The sequence below is a fragment of the Trichomycterus rosablanca genome, unplaced genomic scaffold (assembly GCF_030014385.1).
Source record: "Trichomycterus rosablanca isolate fTriRos1 unplaced genomic scaffold, fTriRos1.hap1 scaffold_48, whole genome shotgun sequence".
NCBI classification, from domain to species: domain Eukaryota; kingdom Metazoa; phylum Chordata; class Actinopteri; order Siluriformes; family Trichomycteridae; genus Trichomycterus; species Trichomycterus rosablanca.
The window spans coordinates 133,564-161,011 of record NW_026947247.1 but is presented as its reverse complement, the minus strand read 5'-3'; the positions used below and the strand labels follow the sequence as shown (position 1 = coordinate 161,011).

The 27,448-nt window shown below is 40.9% G+C and overlaps 1 protein-coding gene across 1 annotated transcript in view; it reads right to left on the bottom strand.

Moving 5' to 3' along the window:
- sil1 (SIL1 nucleotide exchange factor) overlaps positions 1-27,448 on the bottom strand; it is a 255,947-nt gene that overhangs the window by 226,643 nt on the left and 1,856 nt on the right. The window contains exons 2-5 of the mRNA XM_062990651.1: positions 24,030-24,138; positions 21,406-21,493; positions 19,607-19,709; positions 18,108-18,296 (exon numbers count right to left, since the gene is read on the bottom strand). Of these exons, the coding sequence (XP_062846721.1) occupies positions 18,108-18,296; positions 19,607-19,709; positions 21,406-21,493; positions 24,030-24,138 (489 nt within the window). The remainder of the gene's footprint in view (positions 1-18,107; positions 18,297-19,606; positions 19,710-21,405; positions 21,494-24,029; positions 24,139-27,448) is intronic.

Here is a 27,448-nt window from a genome sequence, read left to right as displayed (position 1 = left end):
ATTTTCTATTCTCAGAACGGCCTGAAGATGCCGTCTACGTCATCACGTTGACGTTCTGTGGAAAGCCAAAGGTGTCAAGATTTTTGTCCAAAAATTCGGGCAAAAACGGGCATAAATGCCACACGGATGGGCGTATCCGGATGATTTTTTGGATTTGGGCGCTAATTAATGACCCGGTCGATCAAGGGTTGGAACGGCGTTGATAGCTCGAAATTCATTTCAAAATGAATGGGAGTCAATGGGGAAAAACGGGCACCTTAAAACGGGCACTGTGCCCACAGTGTTGGTTCGATCAAAAAGTTGTATACAAGCGCTCTATTCCCGTATGGGCCGGACGATTTGGCGCTGGAACGGGGTCGATATCTCGAAAACTGCGGGAGAAGAAGCACGGACAAAAAACGGGCAGAATAATAATAATATATTGAAAACGAAAATAACAATAACAATAGTGTGCTTGCATTCTGCAATCACACTAACTAGAGAGTGCATTTCCGGAGAAAATGCGAGTGTGATTGCCGTGTGCCGGTCGGCGGGCGTGCGCAGGTCGGGGGCGCGCATGCGTTTAGAAGTGGTGCGGTGCGTGGGGTGTGAATACTTTCTCCCAGACAGGCCACTGTATCTGTGCACAAGCTGTGGTGTGAGCACAAGTTCACTCTGGGTGTGTTTGAAAAGCCAAACCTGTAAAAAAATGCATTTCTGCACGTTTGTACTGCTTACAAATCAGTACTCATTCATTTACATGTGATTATCACTGCAGGGGCCATGGTATTGCGCAATCTATGATCGGCTGTGTCTCATTTACAGCTTTCAGGCATAGTGCACTCAGACTTCGGTCCCTCTTTTAGCATTTAGCAATTCCCATTGATTTCAATGCATCCGTTAGCCTTGAAGCTAACGGATATAAATATCTTTGTTTCTGTTGCAGCGCGAACGATATGACGCTCACTGCAAAGTCTAACTGCACTATAATTTCATTCTGTGCAGCGTTTTCATCTTAAAAATCACTAATACTTTAGTTACAGACCAAAATAAGTCAGATTTTTTGGCGGCCGCCATTTTCTATTCTCAGAACGGCCTGAAGATGCCGTCTACGTCATCACGTTGACGTTCTGTGGAAAGCCAAAGGTGTCAAGATTTTTGTCCAAAAATTCGGGCAAAAACGGGCATAAATGCCACACGGATGGGCGTATCCGGATGATTTTTTGGATTTGGGCGCTAATTAATGACCCGGTCGATCAAGGGTTGGAACGGCGTTGATAGCTCGAAATTCATTTCAAAATGAATGGGAGTCAATGGGGAAAAACGGGCACCTTAAAACGGGCACTGTGCCCACAGTGTTGGTTCGATCAAAAAGTTGTATACAAGCGCTCTATTCCCGTATGGGCCGGACGATTTGGCGCTGGAACGGGGTCGATATCTCGAAAACTGCGGGAGAAGAAGCACGGACAAAAAACGGGCAGAATAATAATAATATATTGAAAACGAAAATAACAATAACAATAGTGTGCTTGCATTCTGCAATCACACTAACTAGAGAGTGCATTTCCGGAGAAAATGCGAGTGTGATTGCCGTGTGCCGGTCAAGCGGGCGCGCGTCTCCCAATGCTTTATCCAACTCAGGGAGTCATCAGTGGGCTTTACGATTTAGAATTGGAACGGCGTCGATATCTCGAACTTTCAAAAATTGAATGGAAGTGAATGGGGACAAAAACCGGGCGTGGCAGTTGGGCGTGGGTTTGAATTCCCATGCTGAATCTGAGTCTGGGTTACATCAGTGAGCTTTATGATATAGAGTTGGAACGGCGTCGATATCTCGAACTTTCAAAAAATGAATGGAAGTGAATGGGGACAAAAACCGGGCGTGGCAGGTGGGTGTGGGTTCGAATCCCCATGCTTTATCTGAGTCGGGGTTACATCAGTGAGCTTTACGATATAGAGTTGGAACGGCGACGATATCTCAAACTTTCAAAAAATGAATGGAAGTGAATGGGGAAAAAAACCGGGCGTAACAGGTGGGTGTGGGTTCGAATCCCCATGCTTTATCTGAGTCGGGGTTACATCAGTGAGCTTTACGATATAGAGTTGGAACGGCGTCGATATCTCAAACTTTCAAAAAATGAATGGAAGTGAATGGGGACAAAAACCGGGCGTGGCAGGTGGGTGTGGGTTCGAATCCCCATGCTGTACCCAAGTCGGGGTTACATCAGTGAGCTTTACGATTTACAGTTGGAACGGCGTTGATATCTCAAACTTTAGAAAAATGAATGGAAGTGAATGGGAACAAAAACCGGGCGTGGCAGGTGGGCGTTGGTTCGAATCCCCATGCTGTATCTGAGTCGGGGTTACATCAGTGGGCTTAACGATTTAGAGTTGGAACGGCGTTGATATCTCGAACTTTTAAAAAATGAATGGAAGTGAATAGGGACAAAAACCGGGCGTGGCAGGTGGGTGTGGGTTCGAATCCCCATGCTGTTCCCAAGTCGGGGTTATATCAGTGGGCTTTACGATTTAGAGTTGGAACGGCGTTGATATCTCAAACTTTCAAAAAATGAATGGAAGTGAATGGGGACAAAAACCGGGCGTGGCAGGTGGGTGTGGGTTCGAATCCCCATGCTGTACCCAAGTCGGGGTTACATCAGTGAGCTTTACGATATAGAGTTGGAACGGCGTCGATATCTCAAACTTTCAAAAAATGAATGGAAGTGAATGGGGACAAAAACCGGGCGTGGCAGGTGGGTGTGGGTTCGAATCCCCATGCTGTACCCAAGTCGGGGTTACATCAGTGAGCTTTACGATTTACAGTTGGAACGGCGTTGATATCTCAAACTTTAGAAAAATGAATGGAAGTGAATGGGAACAAAAACCGGGCGTGGCAGGTGGGCGTTGGTTCGAATCCCCATGCTGTTCCCAAGTCGGGGTTATATCAGTGGGCTTTACGATTTAGAGTTGGAACGGCGTTGATATCTCGAACTTTCAAAAAATGAATGGAAGTGAATGGGGACAAAAACCGGGCGTGGCAGGTGGGTGTGGGTTCGAATCCCCATGCTGTTCCCAAGTCGGGGTTATATCAGTGGGCTTTACGATTTAGAGTTGGAACGGCGTTGATATCTCAAACTTTAGAAAAATGAATGGAAGTGAATGGGAACAAAAACCGGGCGTGGCAGGTGGGCGTTGGTTCGAATCCCCATGCTGTTCCCAAGTCGGGGTTATATCAGTGGGCTTTACGATTTAGAGTTGGAACAGCGTTAATATCTCGAACTTTCAAAAAATGAATGGAAGTGAATGGGGACAAAAACCGGGCGTGGCAGTTGGGCGTGAGTTCGAATCCCCATGCTGTATCTGAGTCGGGGTTACATCAGTGAGCTTTACGATATAGAGTTGGAACGGCGTCGATATCTCAAACTTTCAAAAAATGAATGGAAGTGAATGGGACTCTTATAGGTTAAATAAAGGTTGTAGAAGTAACCATTCAACAACCATTCAGAAAAAATGAATGGAAGTCAATGGGACCAAAAAACGGTAAAAAAACGGGCGTGGCAGGTGAACGGGCGGGCGGTTTGAAAAGCAAAAAACAAGAAGTTATTTCAATAACGGGCCGGACGATATATAGTTGGAACGGCGTCGATATCTCAAACTTTCAAAAAATGAATGGAAGTGAATGGGGACAAAAACCGGGCGTGGCAGGTGGGTGTGGGTTCGAATCCCCATGCTGTACCCAAGTCGGGGTTACATCAGTGAGCTTTACGATTTACAGTTGGAACGGCGTTGATATCTCAAACTTTAGAAAAATGAATGGAAGTGAATGGGAACAAAAACCGGGCGTGGCAGGTGGGCGTTGGTTCGAATCCCCATGCTGTTCCCAAGTCGGGGTTATATCAGTGGGCTTTACGATTTAGAGTTGGAACGGCGTTGATATCTCGAACTTTCAAAAAATGAATGGAAGTGAATGGGGACAAAAACCGGGCGTGGCAGGTGGGTGTGGGTTCGAATCCCCATGCTGTTCCCAAGTCGGGGTTATATCAGTGGGCTTTACGATTTAGAGTTGGAACGGCGTTGATATCTCAAACTTTAGAAAAATTAATGGAAGTGAATGGGAACAAAAACCGGGCGTGGCAGGTGGGCGTTGGTTCGAATCCCCATGCTGTTCCCAAGTCGGGGTTATATCAGTGGGCTTTACGATTTAGAGTTGGAACAGCGTTAATATCTCGAACTTTCAAAAAATGAATGGAAGTGAATGGGGACAAAAACCGGGCGTGGCAGTTGGGCGTGAGTTCGAATCCCCATACTGTATCTGAGTCGGGGTTACATCAGTGAGCTTTACGATATAGAGTTGGAACGGCGTCGATATCTCAAACTTTCAAAAAATGAATGGAAGTGAATGGGACTCTTATAGGTTAAATAAAGGTTGTAGAAGTAACCATTCAACAACCATTCAGAAAAAATGAATGGAAGTCAATGGGACCAAAAAACGGTAAAAAAACGGGCGTGGCAGGTGAACGGGCGGGCGGTTTGAAAAGCAAAAAACAAGAAGTTATTTCAATAACGGGCCGGACGATATATAGTTGGAACGGCGTCGATATCTCAAAATTTTTTCAAAAATGAATGGAAGTGAATGGGACAAAATTTCCGGAAAAACGGGCGTGGCGGGTGAACAAGCGGGCGGATCGAAAACCTGTATACAAGCAGTTGATTCCCGTATGGGCCGGACGATTTGGCGTTGGAACGGGGTCGATATCTCGAAAACTGCGGACGAAGAAAGCCGGACAAAAAACGGGCAGAATAATAATAATAATAACTAGAGAGTGCATTTCCGGAGAAAATGCGAGTGTGATTGCCGTGTGCCGGTCGGCGGGCGTGCGCAGGTCGGGGGCGCGCATGCGTTTAGAAGTGGTGCGGTGCGTGGGGTGTGAATACTTTCTCCCAGACAGGCCACTGTATCTGTGCACAAGCTGTGGTGTGAGCACAAGTTCACTCTGGGTGTGTTTGAAAAGCCAAACCTGTAAAAAAATGCATTTCTGCACGTTTGTACTGCTTACAAATCAGTACTCATTCATTTACATGTGATTATCACTGCAGGGGCCATGGTATTGCGCAATCTATGATCGGCTGTGTCTCATTTACAGATTTCAGGCATAGTGCACTCAGACTTCGGTCCCTCTTTTAGCATTTAGCAATTCCCATTGATTTCAATGCATCCGTTAGCCTTGAAGCTAACGGATATAAATATCTTTGTTTCTGTTGCAGCGCGAACGATATGACGCTCACTGCAAAGTCTAACTGCACTATAATTTCATTCTGTGCAGCGTTTTCATCTTAAAAATCACTAATACTTTAGTTACAGACCAAAATAAGTCAGATTTTTTGGCGGCCGCCATTTTCTATTCTCAGAACGGCCTGAAGATGCCGTCTACGTCATCACGTTGACGTTCTGTGGAAAGCCAAAGGTGTCAAGATTTTTGTCCAAAAATTCGGGCAAAAACGGGCATAAATGCCACACGGATGGGCGTATCCGGATGATTTTTTGGATTTGGGCGCTAATTAATGACCCGGTCGATCAAGGGTTGGAACGGCGTTGATAGCTCGAAATTCATTTCAAAATGAATGGGAGTCAATGGGGAAAAACGGGCACCTTAAAACGGGCACTGTGCCCACAGTGTTGGTTCGATCAAAAAGTTGTATACAAGCGCTCTATTCCCGTATGGGCCGGACGATTTGGCGCTGGAACGGGGTCGATATCTCGAAAACTGCGGGAGAAGAAGCACGGACAAAAAACGGGCAGAATAATAATAATATATTGAAAACGAAAATAACAATAACAATAGTGTGCTTGCATTCTGCAATCACACTAACTAGAGTGCATTTCCGGAGAAAATGCGAGTGTGATTGCCGTGTGGCGGTCGGCGGGCGTGCGCAGGTCGGGGGCGCGCATGCGTTTAGAAGTGGTGCGGTGCGTGGGGTGTGAATACTTTCTCTCAGACAGGCCACTGTATCTGTGCACCAGCTGTGGTGTGAGCACAAGTTCACTCTGGGTGTGTTTGAAAAGCCAAACCTGTAAAAAAATGCATTTCTGCACGTTTGTACTGCTTACAAATCAGTACTCATTCATTTACATGTGATTATCACTGTAGGGGCCATGGTATTGCGCAATCTATGATCGGCTGTGTCTCATTTACAGCTTTCAGGCATAGTGCACTCAGACTTCGGTCCCTCTTTTAGCATTTAGCAATTCCCATTGATTTCAATGCATCCGTTAGCCTTGAAGCTAACGGATATAAATATCTTTTTTTCTGTTGCAACGCGAACGATTTGACGCTCCCTGCTAAGTGTAACTGCAGTATAATTTCATTCTGTGCAGCGTTTTCATCTTAAAAATCACTAATACTTTAGTTACAGACCAAAATAAGTCAGATTTTTTGGCGGCCGCCATTTTCTATTCTCAGAACGGCCTGAAGATGCCGCCTACGTCATCACGTTGACGTTCTGTGGAAAGCCAAAGGTGTCAAGATTTCTGTCCAAAAATTCGGGCAAAAACGGGCATAAATGCCACACGGATGGGCGTATCCGGATGATTTTTTGGATTTGGGCGCTAATTAATGACCCGGTCGATCAAGGGTTGGAACGGCGTTGATAGCTCGACATTTTTTTCAAAATGAATGGGAGTCAATGGGGAAAAACGGGCACCTTAAAACGGGCACTGTGCCCACAGTGTTGGTTCGATCCAAAAGCTGTATACAAGCGCTCTATTCCCGTATGGGCCGGACGATTTGGCGCTGGAACGGGGTCGATATCTCGAAAACTGCGGGAGAAGAAGCACGGACAAAAAACGGGCAGAATAATAATAATATATTGAAAACGAAAATAACAATAACAATAGTGTGCTTGCATTCTGCAATCACACTAACTAGAGAGTGCATTTCCGGAGAAAATGCGAGTGTGATTGCCGTGTGCCGGTCGGCGGGCGTGCGCAGGTCGGGGGCGCGCATGCGTTTAGAAGTGGTGCGGTGCGTGGGGTGTGAATACTTTCTCCCAGACAGGCCACTGTATCTGTGCACAAGCTGTGGTGTGAGCACAAGTTCACTCTGGGTGTGTTTGAAAAGCCAAACCTGTAAAAAAATGCATTTCTGCACGTTTGTACTGCTTACAAATCAGTACTCATTCATTTACATGTGATTATCACTGCAGGGGCCATGGTATTGCGCAATCTATGATCGGCTGTGTCTCATTTACAGCTTTCAGGCATAGTGCACTCAGACTTCGGTCCCTCTTTTAGCATTTAGCAATTCCCATTGATTTCAATGCATCCGTTAGCCTTGAAGCTAACGGATATAAATATCTTTGTTTCTGTTGCAGCGCGAACGATATGACGCTCACTGCAAAGTCTAACTGCACTATAATTTCATTCTGTGCAGCGTTTTCATCTTAAAAATCACTAATACTTTAGTTACAGACCAAAATAAGTCAGATTTTTTGGCGGCCGCCATTTTCTATTCTCAGAACGGCCTGAAGATGCCGTCTACGTCATCACGTTGACGTTCTGTGGAAAGCCAAAGGTGTCAAGATTTTTGTCCAAAAATTCGGGCAAAAACGGGCATAAATGCCACACGGATGGGCGTATCCGGATGATTTTTTGGATTTGGGCGCTAATTAATGACCCGGTCGATCAAGGGTTGGAACGGCGTTGATAGCTCGAAATTCATTTCAAAATGAATGGGAGTCAATGGGGAAAAACGGGCACCTTAAAACGGGCACTGTGCCCACAGTGTTGGTTCGATCAAAAAGTTGTATACAAGCGCTCTATTCCCGTATGGGCCGGACGATTTGGCGCTGGAACGGGGTCGATATCTCGAAAACTGCGGGAGAAGAAGCACGGACAAAAAACGGGCAGAATAATAATAATATATTGAAAACGAAAATAACAATAACAATAGTGTGCTTGCATTCTGCAATCACACTAACTAGAGAGTGCATTTCCGGAGAAAATGCGAGTGTGATTGCCGTGTGCCGGTCGGCAAGCGTGCGCAGGTTGGGGGTGCGCATGCGTTTAGAAGTGGTGCGGTGCGTGGGGTGTGAATACTTTCTCCCAGACAGGCCACTGTATCTGTGCACAAGCTGTGGTGTGAGCACAAGTTCACTCTGGGTGTGTTTGAAAAGCCAAACCTGTAAAAAAAATGCATTTCTGCACGTTTGTACTGCTTACAAATCAGTACTCATTCATTTACATGTGATTATCACTGCAGGGGCCATGGTATTGCGCAATCTATGATCGGCTGTGTCTCATTTACAGCTTTCAGGCATAGTGCACTCAGACTTCGGTCCCTCTTTTAGCATTTAGCAATTCCCATTGATTTCAATGCATCCGTTAGCCTTGAAGCTAACGGATAGAAATATCTTTTTTTCTGTTGCAACGCGATCGATTTGACGCTCACTGCTAAGTGTAACTGCACTATAATTTCATTCTGTGCAGCATTTTTACTTTAAAAATCACTAATACTTTAGTTACAGACCAAAATAAGTTCGTTTTCAAATCGGCAGCCATGTTGCTTTTTCGGAACAGTCCGAGGTGGTTGCCTACGTCATCACGTTGACGTGTTATGGAAGGCCAAAGGTGTAAAAATTTTTCTCTCAAAATTCGGGCAAAAACGGGCATAAATGCCACACAAATGGGCGTATCCAGATGATTTTTTGGATTTGGGCGCTAATTAATGACCCGGTCCATCAAGAGTTGGAACGGCATTTATAGCTCGAAATTTTTTTCAAAATGAATGGGAGTCAATGGGGCAAAACGGGCACCTTAAAACGGGCACTGTGCCCACAGTGTTGGTTCGATCCAAAAGCTGTATACAAGCAGTCCATTCCCGTATGGGCCGGACGATTTGGCACTGGAACGGGGTCGATATCTCGAAAATTGCGGACGAAGAAAGGGAGACAAAAAACGGGCGGAATGGCAATAATATATTGAAAACGAAAATAACAACTAGAGAGTGCATTTCCGGAGAAAATGCGAGTGTGATTGCCGTGTGCCGGTCGGCGGGCGTGCGCAGGTCGGGGGCGCGCATGCGTTTAGAAGTGGTGCGGTGCATGGGGTGTGAATACTTTCTCCCAGACAGGCCACTGTATCTGTGCACAAGCTGTGGTGTGAGCACAAGTTCACTCTGGGTGTGTTTGAAAAGCCAAACCTGTAAAAAAATGCATTTCTGCACGTTTCTACTGCTTACAAATCAGTACTCATTCATTTATATGTGATTATCACTGCAGGGGCCATGGTATTGCGCAATCTATGATCGGCTGTGTCTCATTTACAGCTTTCAAGCATAGTGCACTCAGACTTCGGTCCCTCTTTTAGCATTTAGCAATTCCCATTGATTTTAATGCATCCGTTAGCCTTGAAGCTAACGGATATAAATATCTTTTTTTCTGTTGCAACGCGAACGATATGACGCTCACTGCTAAGTCTAACTGCACTATAATTTCATTCTGTGCAGCGTTTTCATCTTAAAAATCACTAATACTTTAGTTACAGACCAAAATAAGTCAGATTTTTTGGCGGCCGCCATTTTCTATTCTCAGAACGGCCTGAAGATGCCGCCTACGTCATCACGTTGACGTTCTGTGGAAAGCCAAAGGTGTCAAGATTTTTGTCCAAAAATTCGGGCGAAAACGGGCATAAATGCCACACGGATGGGCGTATCCAGATGATTTTTTGGATTTGGGCGCTAATTAATGACCCGGTCGATCAAGGGTTGGAACGGCATTGATAGCTCGAAATTTTTTTCAAAATGAATGGGAGTCAATGGGGCAAAACGGGCACCTTAAAACGGGCACTGTGCCCACAGTGTTGGTTCGATCCAAAAGCTGTATACAAGCAGTCCATTCCCGTATGGGCCGGACGATTTGGCACTGGAACGGGGTCGATATCTCGAAAATTGCGGACGAAGAAAGGGAGACAAAAAACGGGCGGAATGGCAATAATATATTGAAAACGAAAATAACAATAACAATAGTGTGCTTGCATTCTGCAATCACACTAATAACAATAGTGTGCTTGCATTCTGCAATCACACTAATAATATGACTAACGGATAACAATAGTATGATTGCCTTTAGGCAATCACACTAATATGACTAACGGATAACAATAGTGTGCTTGCCTTCAGCAATCACACTAATAATATGACTAACGGATAACAATAGTGTGCTTGCCTACTGCAATCACACTAACTAGAGAGTGCATTTCCGGAGAAAATGCGAGTGTGATTGCCGTGTGCCGGTCGGCAGGCGTGCGCAGGTCGGGGGAGCGCATGCGTTTAGAAGTGGTGGGTGCGTGGGGTGTGAATACTTTCTCCCAGACAGGCCACTGTATCTGTGCACAAGCTGTGGTGTGAGCACAAGTTCACTCTGGGTGTGTTTGAAAAGCCAAACCTGTAAAAAAATGCATTTCTGCACGTTTCTACTGCTTACAAATCAGTACTCATTCATTTACATGTGATTATCACTGCAGGGGCCATGGTATTGCGCAATCTATGATCGGCTGTGTCTCATTTACAGCTTTCAGGCATAGTGCACTCAGACTTCGGTCCCTCTTTTAGCATTTAGCAATTCCCATTGATTTCAATGCATCCGTTAGCCTTGAAGCTAACGGATATAAATATCTTTTTTTCTGTTGCAACGCGAACGATATGACGCTCCCTGCTAAGTGTAACTGCAGTATAATTTCATTCTGTGCAGCATTTTCATCTTAAAAATCACTAATACTTTAGTTACAGACCAAAATAAGTCAGATTTTTTGGCGGCCGCCATTTTCTATTCTCAGAACGGCCTGAAGATGCCGCCTACGTCATCACGTTGACGTTCTGTGGAAAGCCAAAGGTGTCAAGATTTTTGTCCAAAAATTCGGGCAAAAACGGGCATAAATGCCACACGGATGGGCGTATCCGGATGATTTTTTGGATTTGGGCGCTAATTAATGACCCGGTCGATCAAGGGTTGGAACGGCGTTGATAGCTCGAAATTTTTTTCAAAATGAATAGGAGTCAATGGGGCAAAACGGGCACCTTAAAACGGGCACTGTGCCCACAGTGTTGGTTCGATCCAAAAGCTGTATACAAGCAGTCCATTCCCGTATGGGCCGGACGATTTGGCACTGGAACGGGGTCGATATCTCGAAAATTGCGGACGAAGAAAGGGAGACAAAAAACGGGCGGAATGGCAATAATATATTGAAAACGAAAATAACAATAACAATAGTGTGCTTGCATTCTGCAATCACACTAACTAGAGATGTGCATTTCCTGCAGAAAATGCGAGTGTGATTGCCGTGTGCCGATCGGGCGGGCGCGCGTATATCAATGCTCTATCCAACTCGGAGAGTCATCATATGACTTTCGGATAACAATAGTGTGCTTGCCTACAGCAATCACACTAATAATAATAATAATATGACTTTCGGATAACAATAGTGTGCTTGCCTACTGCAATCACACTAACTAGAGTGCATTTCCGGAGAAAATGCGAGTGTGATTGCCGTGTGGCGGTCGGCGGGCGTGCGCAGGTCGGGGGCGCGCATGCGTTTAGAAGTGGTGCGGTGCGTGGGGTGTGAATACTTTCTCTCAGACAGGCCACTGTATCTGTGCACCAGCTGTGGTGTGAGCACAAGTTCACTCTGGGTGTGTTTGAAAAGCCAAACCTGTAAAAAAATGCATTTCTGCACGTTTGTACTGCTTACAAATCAGTACTCATTCATTTACATGTGATTATCACTGTAGGGGCCATGGTATTGCGCAATCTATGATCGGCTGTGTCTCATTTACAGCTTTCAGGCATAGTGCACTCAGACTTCGGTCCCTCTTTTAGCATTTAGCAATTCCCATTGATTTCAATGCATCCGTTAGCCTTGAAGCTAACGGATATAAATATCTTTTTTTCTGTTGCAACGCGAACGATTTGACGCTCACTGCTAAGTGTAACTGCACTATAATTTCATTCTGTGCAGCGTTTTCATCTTAAAAATCACTAATACTTTAGTTACAGACCAAAATAAGTCAGATTTTTTGGCGGCCGCCATTTTCTATTCTCAGAACGGCCTGAAGATGCCGCCTACGTCATCACGTTGACGTTCTGTGGAAAGCCAAAGGTGTCAAGATTTCTGTCCAAAAATTCGGGCAAAAACGGGCATAAATGCCACACGGATGGGCGTATCCGGATGATTTTTTGGATTTGGGCGCTAATTAATGACCCGGTCGATCAAGGGTTGGAACGGCGTTGATAGCTCGAAATTTTTTTCAAAATGAATGGGAGTCAATGGGGAAAAACGGGCACCTTAAAACGGGCACTGTGCCCACAGTGTTGGTTCGATCCAAAAGCTGTATACAAGCGCTCTATTCCCGTATGGGCCGGACGATTTGGCGCTGGAACAAGGTCGATATCTCGAAAACTGCGGGAGAAGAAGCACGGACAAAAAACGGGCAGAATAATAATAATATATTGAAAACGAAAATAACAATAACAATAGTGTGCTTGCATTCTGCAATCACACTAATAATAATATGACTTTCGGATAACAATAGTGTGCTTGCATTCTGCAATCACACTAATAATAATATGACTAACGGATAACAATAGTATGATTGCCTTCAGCAATCACACTAATAATAATATGACTAACGGATAACAATAGTGTGCTTGCCTACAGCAATCACACTAATAATATGACTAACGGATAACAATAGTATGATTGCCTTCAGCAATCACACTAACTAGAGAGTGCATTTCCGGAGAAAATGCGAGTGTGATTGCCGTGTGGCGGTCGGCAAGCGTGCGCAGGTTGGGGGTGCGCATGTGTTTGGAAGTGGTGCGGTGCGTGGGGTGTGAATACTTTCTCCCAGACAGGCCACTGTATCTGTGCACAAGCTGTGGTGTGAGCACAAGTTCACTCTGGGTGTGTTTGAAAAGCCAAACCTGTAAAAAAATGCATTTCTGCACGTTTGTACTGCTTACAAATCAGTACTCATTCATTTACATGTGATTATCACTGCAGGGGCCATGGTATTGCGCAATCTATGATCGGCTGTGTCTCATTTACAGCTTTCAGGCATAGTGCACTCAGACTTCGGTCCCTCTTTTAGCATTTAGCAATTCCCATTGATTTCAATGCATCCGTTAGCCTTGAAGCTAACGGATAGAAATATCTTTTTTTCTGTTGCAACGCGATCGATTTGACGCTCACTGCCAAGTCTAACTGAAGTATAATTTCATTCTGTGCAGCATTTTTACTTTAAAAATCACTAATACTTTAGTTACAGACCAAAATAAGTTCGTTTTCAAATCGGCAGCCATGTTGCTTTTTCGGAACAGTCCGAGGTGGTTGCCTACGTCATCACGTTGACGTGTTATGGAAGGCCAAAGGTGTCCAAATTTTTCTCTCAAAATTCGGGCAAAAACGGGCATAAATGCCACACAAATGGGCGTATCCAGATGATTTTTTGGATTTGGGCGCTAATTAATGACCCGGTCCATCAAGAGTTGGAACGGCATTTATAGCTCGAAATTTTTTTCAAAATGAATGGGAGTCAATGGGGCAAAACGGGCACCTTAAAACGGGCACTGTACCCACAGTGTTGGTGCGATCCAAAAGCTGTATACAAGCAGTCCATTCCCGTATGGGCCGGACGATTTGGCACTGGAACGGGGTCGATATCTCGAAAATTGCGGACGAAGAAAGGGAGACAAAAAACGGGCGGAATGGCAATAATATATTGAAAACGAAAATAACAATAACAATCACACTAATAACAATAGTGTGCTTGCATTCTGCAATCACACTAACTAGAGAGTGCATTTCCGGAGAAAATGCGAGTGTGATTGCCGTGTGGCGGTCGGCGGGCGTGCGCAGGTCGGGGGTGCGCATGTGTTTAGAAGTGGTGCGGTGCGTGGGGTGTGAATACTTTCTCCCAGACAGGCCACTGTATCTGTGCACAAGCTGTGGTGTGAGCACAAGTTCACTCTGGGTGTGTTTGAAAAGCCAAACCTGTAAAAAAATGCATTTCTGCACGTTTCTACTGCTTACAAATCAGTACTCATTCATTTATATGTGATTATCACTGTAGGGGCCATGGTATTGCGCAATCTATGATCGGCTGTGTCTCATTTACAGCTTTCAGGCACAGTGCACTTACACAGTGCTCACACTTCGGTACCTACTTTAGCATTTAGCCATTCCCATTGATTTCAATGCATTCGTTAGCCTTGGAGCTAACGGATATAAATATCTTTTTTTCTGTTGCAACGCGAACGATTTGACGCTCACTGCTAAGTGTAACTGCACTATAATTTCATTCTGTGCAGCGTTTTCACCTTAAAAATCACTAATACTTTAGTTACAGACCAAAATAAGTCAGATTTTTTGTCGGCGGCCATTGTCTGTTCTCAGAACGGCCTGACCATGTCGCCTACGTCATCACGTTGACGTTTTATGGACAGCCAAAGGTGTCAAGATTTTTGTCCAAAAATTCGGGCAAAAACGGGCATAAATGCCACACGGATGGGCGTATCCGGAAGATTTTTTTGGATTTGGGCGCTAATTAATGACCCGGTCGATCAAGGGTTGGAACGGCGTTGATAACTCGAAATTTTTTTCAAAATGAATAGGAGTCAATGGGGCAAAACGGGCACCTTAAAACGGGCACTGTGGGCACAGTGTTGGTTTGATCCAAAAGCTGTATACAAGCAGTCCATTCCCGTATGGGCCGGACGATTTGGCGCTGGAACGGGGTCGATATCTCGAAAATTGCGGACGAAGAAAGGGAGACAAAAAACGGGTGGAATGGTAATAATATATTGAAAACGATTGCCTTTTGGCTATCACACTAATAATATGACTTTCGAATAACAATAGTGTGCTTGCCCATAGGCAATCACACTAATAATGTTAAAAAGGTGTGTAAATTAACTAGTTGCCATCAGATGTCACCCACAAGTCCCACACTCTGTTCCCTATATAATTTGTAAGCAAAACCATTCCCCAAAAGTATGTTTTAATAAACGTATAAGCATTACGTTAATACTCCGTGTCTCTTATAAAATATATATTAGCATTAACCTAAATGATCCTAATAAAGCCAGATAACTCAGATCATAAATGACTCTTCCAAATGCACTTTTCAGTTACTCTTTGTCTAACTAAAAACTGGACTAATCCTGTTGAGTATTTAGGTTAAATAAAACAAATTTTAGATAAAGTTATGTACATGTCTTTTTAAATAACAGTGCAAGCCTGACTGTATTTTTATTCATTACTAAGAACACACTTTTTTGTTACGGTTCACACTTAGTAATCACCCTGCTGTCACATACCTTTATCTTTCTTTATCTTTTTTAAACATAAGACCACATCTTCCATTTCTAGAGACAAAGGGTAGACTACCTTTGTTCCAGCAGAACTTAAGGAATTATTCTGCCCTTTTTGCTGGAAGGTCTGCTTCTATGACTAAGCAATGCTAAATAAACTAGCAGAATAACCTTTGTTTTAATCTCATCTTACATGTAATGTCTTTCATTTCTATAATTTTGTCAAACTACATTAATTTTAACATTTACCAAAGTTTGCTTCCTCTCTCGTTTATCTTTTTTGTAGACAAAAGGTTTACATCTCACAAGTCTACTTACTGATTTCGAGATTGCTCTTCCAAACCTTGTCCTGGTAGAAGTCAGTTGAACAGGAATGCAGCTTAGTAAGATTTCTTGTTTAATGTGTATAAGTTTTCTGCATCCCTCAATCCCCTTTTCTTTTTTTTCAACAATGACTGAACTTTAAGGCAGAGCTTGGTCCAGTAGAGCAGGGCATGTGAACACAGTAGTGTTTTCCAGCCATAAAAAGTTGAGCAAGACTACATTCATTTTGTGGAGATGTATCTCTGTACGCAAGCGGATAAAGTATAGATGTGCTACCTTCCAAAGAATATTTAGTCCTATTTGTATGTTTTATCTCACTATTACTTCGAGGATGCCTAGACTGATAGTGATATGACTAAAGCCATAAGAATTTCCAAAGACTGCAAAAGCCATCCTAGAAAACTGAGACCTATTATTTTTTCACCAAAATCTCTGGAGTGCCATGCCATGCAAATAGACAAGGACTTTAGATCTTGTGTCTGCTTTTTTAAAAGGCAATAATCTCCAATCCATCACCATCCAGTAGATAATTTTTACCAAATTGAAGAGATCAACTATTAACTTGTACCATGATCGGTTTGGAAGTTAAGATGTATCAACGACACTTTCTAATTCTTAAATGTTGCTCTTTCATGCAAGTTCTACAGTTAAGAACCATTTTGGTTATCCATACTAATTGTGTGTGTTCTCTACATTTTATGTCTTGGTGCCCATGAAGTTTGGGTAAAACACCTTTCAACAAAAGTCTTTAACAAAAGTCTATCTTCCACAGTATGGAATGCCTGTTCTCTTTAGTACAGTTTTAGTGTTGGTTTACTGTTGTATGAAGTCAATCCATTATTACAGTTTCATGACATGTAAACATTAATCACATTCTAAAAAGCCAAATATGGGGTAGTAGAGCATATCAAGTCTGGAGTATTAATACTGTAGATCAAGCAAAGGTTTATGGTTTATTTCCAAATTAAACCATCTGCTAACTAGTAACTGGCTGAAACTCTCACAGACTCATGTCAGGACTTCTTTTTCAACCTGCACACATTTATTTCTCTGTAAGAGAATGTGAAACATCAGCTACAAGTTTCCATCCTTTCACCCAGTGTGAAAGTAAATGGCTCTTAAGTCATATAAAGACATGTCTGCAGAGATTTTAGTATCCTTGACTTTGAAGTCTGTGGGAATTGCCTGGGTACTGATGTTTGTCAAGAAAGCCTCAAGTAATGTTCACATTCATTCCAAAGATGTTCACTGGGGCTGAGGTCAGTGCTCTGTGCAGGTCACTGGAGTTTCTTTAAACCAAGCTTTTCGTTTTTAAAGACCTTGCTTTTTGCACAGGGCCACAGTCACAGGAACAGAAAATGGCCTCCCTAAACAGTTAAAGCCTGTAAAATTCTGCATTAATTACAAAATACATATAAAGTACTATATGTACACTGATTAAGCACTACAACCCAGCACATGTACTTCCTTCAAAAGGTCCAGGGATACTTTTAGTTCCTAAAATTAAAAAAATCACTGCTTTCTCATATATGGCCCCACAACTTTGGAATAATCTCCCTGCTTCAGTCTAGGCTTCAGACACAGTTTCAAGGAGAATTTAAACATACTTATTTACACAAGCTAGACTTTAGTCTTTGTAAACCAGGGATGCGTAGCTTCATTCCTGGGGTTTTGGGTAGTCTGGTGCTGTCATGGTCTGTCCCATATCAATCACTCTGGTTTGTCGACACTGATGTCCAGAGAGATCACTCTTGGCTTTGGTACCTTCTGGTTCTCACTTTTAGGTAGGCTGTAATAGATAGGAATTAAGTCTCATTCTATACTATGACTTCTTACATTTACATTTGTGCTTTTAATCCAAAGCTAAGGGCCTTGTTTAGGGGGGAAGTGGTGAGGCTTGAACCATCAACCTTCTAATTACTAGTTCAGTACTCTAAACACTGTGCTACCACTCCCTGTGGCCTATTTGTTATTGTTCATTTTGTTTATAGCATATTTTGTGAAAGAAAATTTGCAGTGACTGCACTTACAATGTCCAGAAACTGACCATATTCTTAAACTATTTAGTTTCTATTTATTTAATCAAATGTATTTAAATATCCTTTAGGCCACCTAAGGACGATGTATCATGGATAAGTTTGGTTACGTTCTTCTTTCTTATAATGTTTAAGGAGTTGCTACCTTACCACTATTGCCCTCAGCTTGCTCATAAAGGGTTTTTTCGGGCCAAAGAAATGGAAAATTTATTTGAGACAAGGTCAAAGCCCTGCGAAGGATTGGTGCCCTGTCCAGGATATTTTTGCACTGCGTCAAGTGTTCCCCAGTGCCACCAGACCTGCCGCAACCCTGACAGGTATAAAACAATTGATGATAATGAAATAAAAATAAAAAGCTGGTGATTTTATATTTTAAATAACGTTAGTATTGTACAATAAAATTACCTGATGAACCAAGTATTCTAGGTCGAGTAAAGCAGTGACCTTTTGGTCCACTGTACTGTTGGTGTTGTTGAGTTGGTACAACAGTTTGGTAATTATCTGAACATCTGTTTCCACTTGTATGTCCAGTGCTGCCATGTCTTTTTTTAATTCATCCATTGAGCGAAACTGAGCTCTCTGAGACTTTTTAACCTGTGAATAGGTACAGTTAGCTCGATGATTGCTATTTTGAAATACCATGTTCAATCAGAGCTAATGAATCACAAATAACATACATAAATGAATAACAAAATACAAAGGGTAGATATCAAAAGTACAGAAATATTAATATGACTTTAGTCCTTTTTTGAATGCAGTCATCCTAAGTAGTTTGTGGTGAAACTCTTTAACAAGAAAATCTTTAATTCTTTAAGTGTAGAAGGAGGTGTATATGTACAATGCTGTAAAAATTTTATTGCATATTTGTCATTATAACCTTATTTAATCATAATCTCATAACCGTATACTTTTGACTCAAACACAAAGCAAGCTTTAGTAAAAATGCAACCTTATTTGTAAAACATTATTAACTGTATAATCACCCATGTGAACAACTATTTCCTTCCTAATAACTAGTGGCACCACATTTTACAGCAATGCAAATAAATTGTATTTATTTATATATAAAATTGACCAAACATTTCATTCTGGTCAGGGTCCCAGTGGATCTAGCAGTATTGAACCTAAATATTTGAAGTATGTGTGTTGCCTATTAAAATACTACATTGGAAAAGCAACAAGTTGGTGTATTGCAAAACAACAAGAAGCTGGTGTCTGGCTATGCATTACATTTGCTGCTGGTTATAACAGCAAAGGGGCTGCAGTAGTCAATATAAATGGAATTTAAGTCAAATTTGGAGAATCGACTTGTTATATTAGTGTGTTGAGCTATTTAAATGTTTGATATACTTGTTTGATCGGTTTATTGCAAACAGCTAAATGTTTGTGAATGTTGCAAATAAATGTAGATTGCAAAAAGGTTAAATAATTTTGATTGCAACAATAGCTACTAGGGATTGTTTAATAGGCTAATAAGTTAATTCCTTGCCCTGTGTTCACCATGTTGATCCCTAATCAGTTAATGATTATGATCCTGGATCAGTTTGTTAATCTGGTTCTGTTATTATTTTCATAACAGTACTGGATACATTTGTTAATGTTTTAAGATCATCTTTACCATGTTGATCTTGGATCAGTTTATTCATGTTCATCCTAAATAATTTATTTTAGTAAGTAAATAATGAATAAATGGTTTGGTCCAAAATAAACCTGATTTGCAATGCGGGTTGAATAATTTTGACCCCAACTGTATGAAAAGGCAGTGACTTCACATATCAAGCACAGCACATTTTCTCCTATAACTTTCCAGTATTGATAGAGCAAACTCAAACAATTAGTGGTAACTTCATGCTAAATTAGGAGAAATAAGAAAAAAAATAAAATGAGGAAATAAAACTTCTTACCTGATCCTTTTCTGAAAAGTCTTTAAAGCCCTTAAACTTTTTCAGAGCCTTTTTTATGTCTTCAGCCATGAACATAGATGTCTCCTTGTTAATCATTTGTTGCCTAAATCATGAGAAAACAAAGCACCGGCTGCATAATCTGACATTGCATTAAATGTTGACTTTTCTTTTAAAAAAAAGTAAAATTAAAGTACACAATAGACTTAAGCAATACATTTTTAATAATGTGAATAGTACAATTGCAAGACATGTGGCAAAAGTATTACAGGCCAATTAGTCAAGCAAGGCCAGCAAGACAAGAATTGGGGTCTGGTGTAGGTAATTGAAAAACTTGCCTATAAATGGTGCTGAAATTAAGAGCAACCCTTGCCAGTTTATTTTAAAACAACAATAAAATATTTAACCCACAACATGCTAACTATAATGTTACCCAACACCAAACAGCCATTGTAATTGTTTGCTTAGTTACTCATGTAACCAATTAATCAAGTTTAATTAATAATAGTGATTTAAAAAAGTTAGAAAAAAAGTTGTAATAAAAATAAATAATTTGAAAGATTAAGTCTAAAAGTCTAAAAGCCTTTATATGATACTGTTAAACCTAGGATGGGTAAGTAATGAGGCCTTGAGTCTTCCAGTCTTGGGCCTCAGAATGGCATACAAGTATGTGTATGGCTAATGCTACAAACTGAAATTTCTGCAAACAATAAATCTTCAGATGATGTCATGTCACAGCTATCCTAAAAAACTAAAGTGGGCTCTGGTGAAGTGCTAGTAACCTCTAAAAGTAAATGTCTACGTATTTATCAACATCGTCTGAACATCAGTGAACAATACCCAACTCACTTCCAAGTTATTATATGCATTTTTTTTTATTTTTACTTTTATTGGATTGAACTAAAGTTTAAATCATTGATATATATTTTTAAAAGTCTGACTAGCTACAAGGAAAACTATGACTGGTTATTAAGTTCCCCACATAGAAAAAGATATAAAATAAGTATTTACTGAATCTGTACTTTGCATATTCTTCGGATTGATGCCCAGTCATGATCATATCTGCAATAAAGTTTTGAACCTTTTTTTCTCTTAAACTGAATCCAGTCTCAAGAGTTTTTATTTAATAGTTTGAGTTATTTTATTGAGTCTGGCTTAAGTGACTGGAGTTTTTAAGCCATGACTAGCATTCAGTTAGACTGGACACCAATGCTTGATTACTACCAGCCCTGTTGAACCTAAACATCATATGAATTAAATCTTTTCAGCAATGTGAAGCAGGTTAAAATGTCTTAACAAGCAACACAATAAGCTGCAAAGTACAAAAATCAAGTAATAAAGAAAATATTAAAATATAACTGGAAAGGGTACAAAGTTATTTCAGTGGCCTTAGAATTTCAACACACCACAGTACTTAAAACAGTGGTGAGTCTTAAACAGGTAGATTATGCTATAAAGCTCTTTGTCTAAGGCTGAATTTATTTAAATATATTTAAATGTAAATATATTATAATATATTATTGAGAATTAAAAAAGTGACAAAACCTTTGCGGTGGGAAAACGTGATTATCGGTTATTAAAAGTACTGGCTGTTCTAAAACCATTTACTGCATCAAATGTGCAAAAGGAAATCAGAAAGAGGCAAAGTTCTTTTTCAGTTTTTTTTGCTGTTTTTGTACACAGATGTTAAAAATAGTTTTTACTTAAAGGGGATTATTTGTATTTGCCTGAATGTCCTTGGAGAGTAGTGGCAATAAGGAAATTTAGAACAATTAATCAAATATCTTTTATGTAAAAAGTACTTGAGACCCTCCTCTTCTGCAAGTTTAGCTTCGTTTTGCCCTGTCTGAAGATTGAATCTGATGTGGCAGCCTGCTGGAACAGCTTGACCTGCATTAGTACAAAAATATACATTAATACATTATTGTGGTAAATAAGATTTTCTTAGCAGTTAATATAAGGCCACTTAAAATAATATGATTAGGTATATTATAACTAATTAAATAAATACAAAAAACTAACAAATATATTTGTAAGTAGCTTTAATAGAATAGCAAAGCAAGTAACCAACAGTTGTCGAAATTACATTTATTGGCCAAATATGTTGACACACAAGGAATTTGGCTTTGGCCATTGGTGTCTTTTTAGTATTACATGCAATATACAATGTGTAGTTTATGCAATTGTAAACACCATGAGATCACTCAGGCATCATAGTGTTCAGGATGGAGACAAGTTATTTTCCCTAGAAGTAAATGGTAAAAGGTCACATCAATAAAAAGGTCAAATCAATCCAAGAAATACAGCAAACAACCTTGTAAAGATGCTGGAGGAAAGTCTCTGGAGGAAAATCTCTATATCAACAGTGAATCCAGTCCTTTATCGCTTAAGGTTGCTTAGCAAGGAAGAAGCCACTGCATGATGGCATGAAAAAAGAAACTGCTCGTGTCTTGTAGTCCTAGTATACAGGTTTCTGTTGTGTCCGCTGCAGGGGAAATTTTGTGTCCAAGGTGTGAGGAATCTGCAATAATTTTCTCTGCCTATTATAGAGCACTAGTCCTAAACGGTAGGCAGGTGTGCACCAATATTTTTTTGCTGTTCATTGCCAAGTGTTTATGTCCTGTTTTGTGGCTGCTAGAAAACAGACTGTAATGTGCACAGAACAAACTGGATTACTGCACTGGATAAACAGCCCCTGTGGCAGACCACAGATGTCAGACTGAGGTCATGATTATGGCTTTACCTGGTAATCAAGGAGATAATGGTAGAACAAAAAACTTGGGTAATGCAGGATGCAAACCAAATTTGGTCAGACATAGTAGGCGTCGCTATGTCAAATTGTAACAAATCACATGCTGTATTCTTTGTCCTTCATTATATGTAAAATTCCTGTTTTTGTTTTCCCTAAAGTATTTGCTTGTATGATTTTGTCTGAGGTGTAACATTCCCATCTTAATAATCTCAATAACGGGGCTGTAGCCACTGACATGCCAGCAAACCACAGAATTTTTTTTTCCAAAAACGGAACATTCTACAAAGTCAGATAAGTCTTTTTAAAGTTCACTCTTATTTTTAGTGCTTACACTGGCATAAACATACTTTTTAAATGACCAATCTTTTCAACACATTGTAACCAATCTTTGGGAAACACACACACACAGTAGTGGCTCCAAAGACATGTGCATGTTGTTCTTACAGCCAACCCCCATAAAAAATGCAAACTTACTTTGTGAATTTGAAGACCCACAATCTTATTTCTGATAAACTTCTGATGTACTATCTCTTACATTTGTATATGTACTTGCTCTGAAATCTAGTGTCACAGTTTCTATGTTTATGAATTCAATGCAATCCCTTGTGTGCACCTTTAAATTACTTTTTTGAAAACAAACCTCTCCAAACATGGATTATGTAATAAAAAGTAATGTGTTCCAATATACACCGATCAGCCATAACATTAAAACCACCTCCTTCTTTCTACACTCATTGTCCATTTTATCAGCTCCACTTACCATATAGAAGCACTTTGTAGTTCTACAATTACTGACTGTAGTCCATCTATTTCTCTACATACCTTTTTAGCCTGCTTTTACCCTGTTCGTCAATGGTCAGGACCCCCACAGGACCACCACAGAGCAGATATTATTTAGGTGGTGGATGATTCTTAGCACTGCAGTGACCATGTCCTCTTACTGTCCACTCTAGTAGACACTCCTACCTAGTTGGTCCACCTTGTAGATGTAAGGTCAGAGACAATCGCTCTTCTATTGCTGCTGTTTGAGTTGGTCATCTTGGAGACCTTCATCAGTGGTCACAGGACGCTGCCCACTGGGCACTGTTGGCTGGATATATTTTTGGTTGGTGGACTATTTTCAGTCCAGCAGTGACAGTGAGGTGTTTAAAAACTCCATCAGCATCGCTGTGTCTTATCCACTCATACCAGCACAACACACACTAACACACCACTACCATGTCAGTGTCACGGCAGTGCTGAGAATGATCCAACACCCAAATAATACCTACTCTGTAGTGGTCCGGTGGGGGTCTTGACCATTGAAGAACAGCATGAAAGAGGTCTAACAAAGCATGCACAGAAACAGATGGACTATAGTCAGTAATTGTAGAACTACAAAGTGCTTCTTGTTTTTGTATCTGTTGGTCCTGGATTCTGTAAAGTTGCTTTGAGACAATGTCTATTGTAAAAAGCGCTATATATAAATAAACTTGACTTGGACAGTGAGTGTAGACACAAGGAGGTGGTTTTAATGTTATGGCTGACCAGTGTATGTATAAATGATTAATAAGTGGCAGAAAGTGAACTACTAGTGAGTAAGAACTACTTGCCAACCATGCCACAAAATTAAAAAAAATTTTTTTTTAGAACACACGTGGGGAAAAAATAAAGAGCACAAAACGGCTAACTGACCTGGTTTAACTGCCTTCCAGTTGTTGGTAGGATGAAACACCTCCAAGTCTTTGTGAGCCTCATCATTATTAAAATCATCCAAGTCTTTAGAGGTTAGAGCTGTAGGAAACTGCACACAGAAGGAAGATCATCCTTTTTGAATAGATAATCAATACACTGTGGACCTGCTTTATTGACATTTCAAAGTAGTAGCATGTATTTAGTCTGGGCTAGACATGTTTTTTGTTTGGTATTAAAGCCATCTTCTGTTATTACCAGATCCAACTTAAACAGAACTTTAACTCATCATTCTAAGCTAAGTATCTTTTTACTAGGTGTAGATTAGTAGTTAAAAAATGTCAGTGTTAGAAAGGTGTATCAGAAACAGTGTTAGCAGACCTGAATGCCACTGTTTTAGAGGTAGAGTTCCCGACTCCAGCCCTAACAGCGGGTGACGTCTCGGCAACACAGCCGTAAAGCTTAGCACCAAACTTGTCAGGTCCACGTGTCTAATAAGTATTTTTGTCACGTTGGCACTAATGATGTACATTTGAGACAGTCTGAGGTTACAAACAGTAATGTTATAGAGGTGTGTAAATTAGAATGATGTTCAAGGCCGTAGTATGCTCTGGTCCCTTACCAATACCCTACATACCTTAGATTTAATAATACGCCTCCACTGTCAACAGAGCTGAGTCCTACAAATTCCTGGACACAACCATTCAACATGATCTCAAATGGGACAGAGATGATACTGCAGTAATGAGGAAGGCCCAACAACACTAGTATTTTCATGCGACAGCTTATTAAACTTAAGCTGCCTTAATCACTGCTTGTTCAGTTCTACACTGCTCTCAACTGCTCTAACTGAGTCAATCATCACGTCTTTCATCACTGTCTGGTTCGGCTCTGCATCTCTGCACACCAAGTGTAAGCTACAGCATACAGTGTGATGTGCTGAGAAAATCATCGGCTGTCTGCTTTCCCTCAAAATATTTACTTCTTTAAGATGAAAAAAAGGATTATGGCTGACCCCTCACACCCTCGTCACTCCCTTGTCCAGCGGTTTTCATATCAGCGGATACCAAGAGTGAGAGCTATAAAGACTTCACTACCTGGGAGGTTTGTTCCTTAGGGCGATCGACCAATGCACCACCAAAGGGCAAAGGGAAAGATTTTTGTGCCACATTCTACCACAGTGTTAAACTAGCTGTGACTGTTCTGGACAGTTTGTCTTGCCTCTGAATATCATAGTTCAATTAGCGTCAAATTGTGTTGCGTACAGTACCGCCCCTTTCGGGTGATTTCAGTCTGATGAAAAATCGCACATTGTTCTGATAGACTCTCATATTAGGGCATTTTTTTCAACTGAAGTCACTGCAATGCAATCTGTATGGGTTCCGGGAGGGCTAGCACTTACGTGTTTGCGTCATACGTAACCTGGTGTAGGGATAATTGGGGCAGTTAGTGACTATGTCAACTCGGAACAACTCCGTCGTGTCATTAAGAGAAGTGCCATTCAGTCACTGTTGTAATCAGTGGCTACTAAAGAATTAGGGCCACCAAGATTGTGTACCAAGTGAGTAATATAATTTCTGAATTGTGATTGCACTTACTGTGCAAGTTTGTTAGTGCACTGTTTATTTATGTTTAGATAAATCTAAATCTAAAGGCACGGTGGCTAAATGGGTAGCACTTTCGCCTCACAGCAAGAAGGTCCTGGGTCCTTTCTGTATGGAGTTTGCATGTTCTCCCCGTGTCCGCATGGGTTTCCTCCGGTAGCTCCGGTTTCCTCCCACAGTCCAAAGACATGCAAGTAAGGTGAATTGGAGATACTAAATTGTCCAACACTGTTCGATATAACCTTGTGAAGTGATGAACCTTGTGTAATGAGTAACTACCATTTCTGTCATGAATGTAACCAACATAACGTTAAAATCCTAATAAACAAACATCTAAAATATGCTGCACCATGAGAAATTCCTTGTACACCTGGTACTTGGTACTGGCGAATTAATTCTGATTCTGCTATGAACTCTTGTTATTGACTTAGACAACATGGTTGGATGCCACAAAACAATAATCTCTCACCTAATATATTAAATGTGTTTATCTAATAATATTCAACTACCACATCGCTATCAACTTAAGCACACTATTATGTCTGCAACTGCACCTGTGTTCATAAACAGCCTACCGGAACAGACAACTCAACATTTAAAGCCCATATTCGGCATAACCTCTGATAATGCAGCACCAGTTAAAATTAAAATTTGGGAGAAGCTCACTCCATGGTATAATGACTACAAGCATGCTTTAAAACAAGCAGCACGAAAATTAGAGTGCAGATGACAGCACACTACACTGGAAGTGTAGAAAATAGCATGGAAAAAGGCACTGAGTATAAACATGCACTTATAAAAGTCAAATCCTTATCAGTGTTAATTTTGACAGCAAATTTTGATTTAGTTTTAGTCATAGTCTTTTGACTATATCATAATTTAGTCATCTGAATTGTTTTAGTTTTAGTCTAGTTTTAGTCGACTAATTATCATAAGAATATAGTCGACTAAATCTACAGTCGATTCAGTCGACTAAAATACATATTTGTTTGTTTATTAGGATTTTAATGTCATGTTTTTACACATTGGTTACATTCATGACAGGAACGGTAGTTACTCATTTACACAAGTTTATTCGATTCTCAAGTTTATATCGAACACAGTCACGGACAAATTTAGTATCTTCAATTCACCTCACTTGCACGTCTTTGGACTGTGGGAGAAAACCGGAGCACCCGGAGGAAACTCACGCTGACACGGGGAGAACATGCAAACTCCACACAGAAAGGACCCGGACCGCCCCACCTGGGGTTCGAACCCAGGACCTTCTTGCTGTGAGGCGACAGTGCTACCCACTTAGCCACCGTGCCGCCCTAAAATAAATATAAAGGGTGTAAAATTTAAATGCTTTTTTATCACTTCCCTTAAATTATTTAAGTCATTATATACACTTACACAAAATGAAACATTTTTAACCAGTTATGGAATATTATTAGATATGTTTGAATGTGCAATACACACAAAAACAGTTTAAAATTTAACTTATTTCAAACAACATCTTTATTTACCTGACCTTGCTTATTGAGCATAACAATAACAAAAGATTAATGACCAGTAGGCTTGCTCTGCCTGAAAAGTATATGCATTGTTTATAACAAATTGCATATTACATTCTTTATAAAACTGGGTACCATAAAAGCAGCTGTGCCACACATGGTTTACATATCGTCTTGTTTTTCACGACGTCAAATGAGAAATGTGTCCATATATCGGCTCTCCTCTTTCTCCCTGTTGACATTGTGGAGTTAACTTAGTTCCATGAGTAAAGACAGTTCACAGGCTAGTCTGGTCTTCCCGGGTTTAGATCAAATCTGTGCG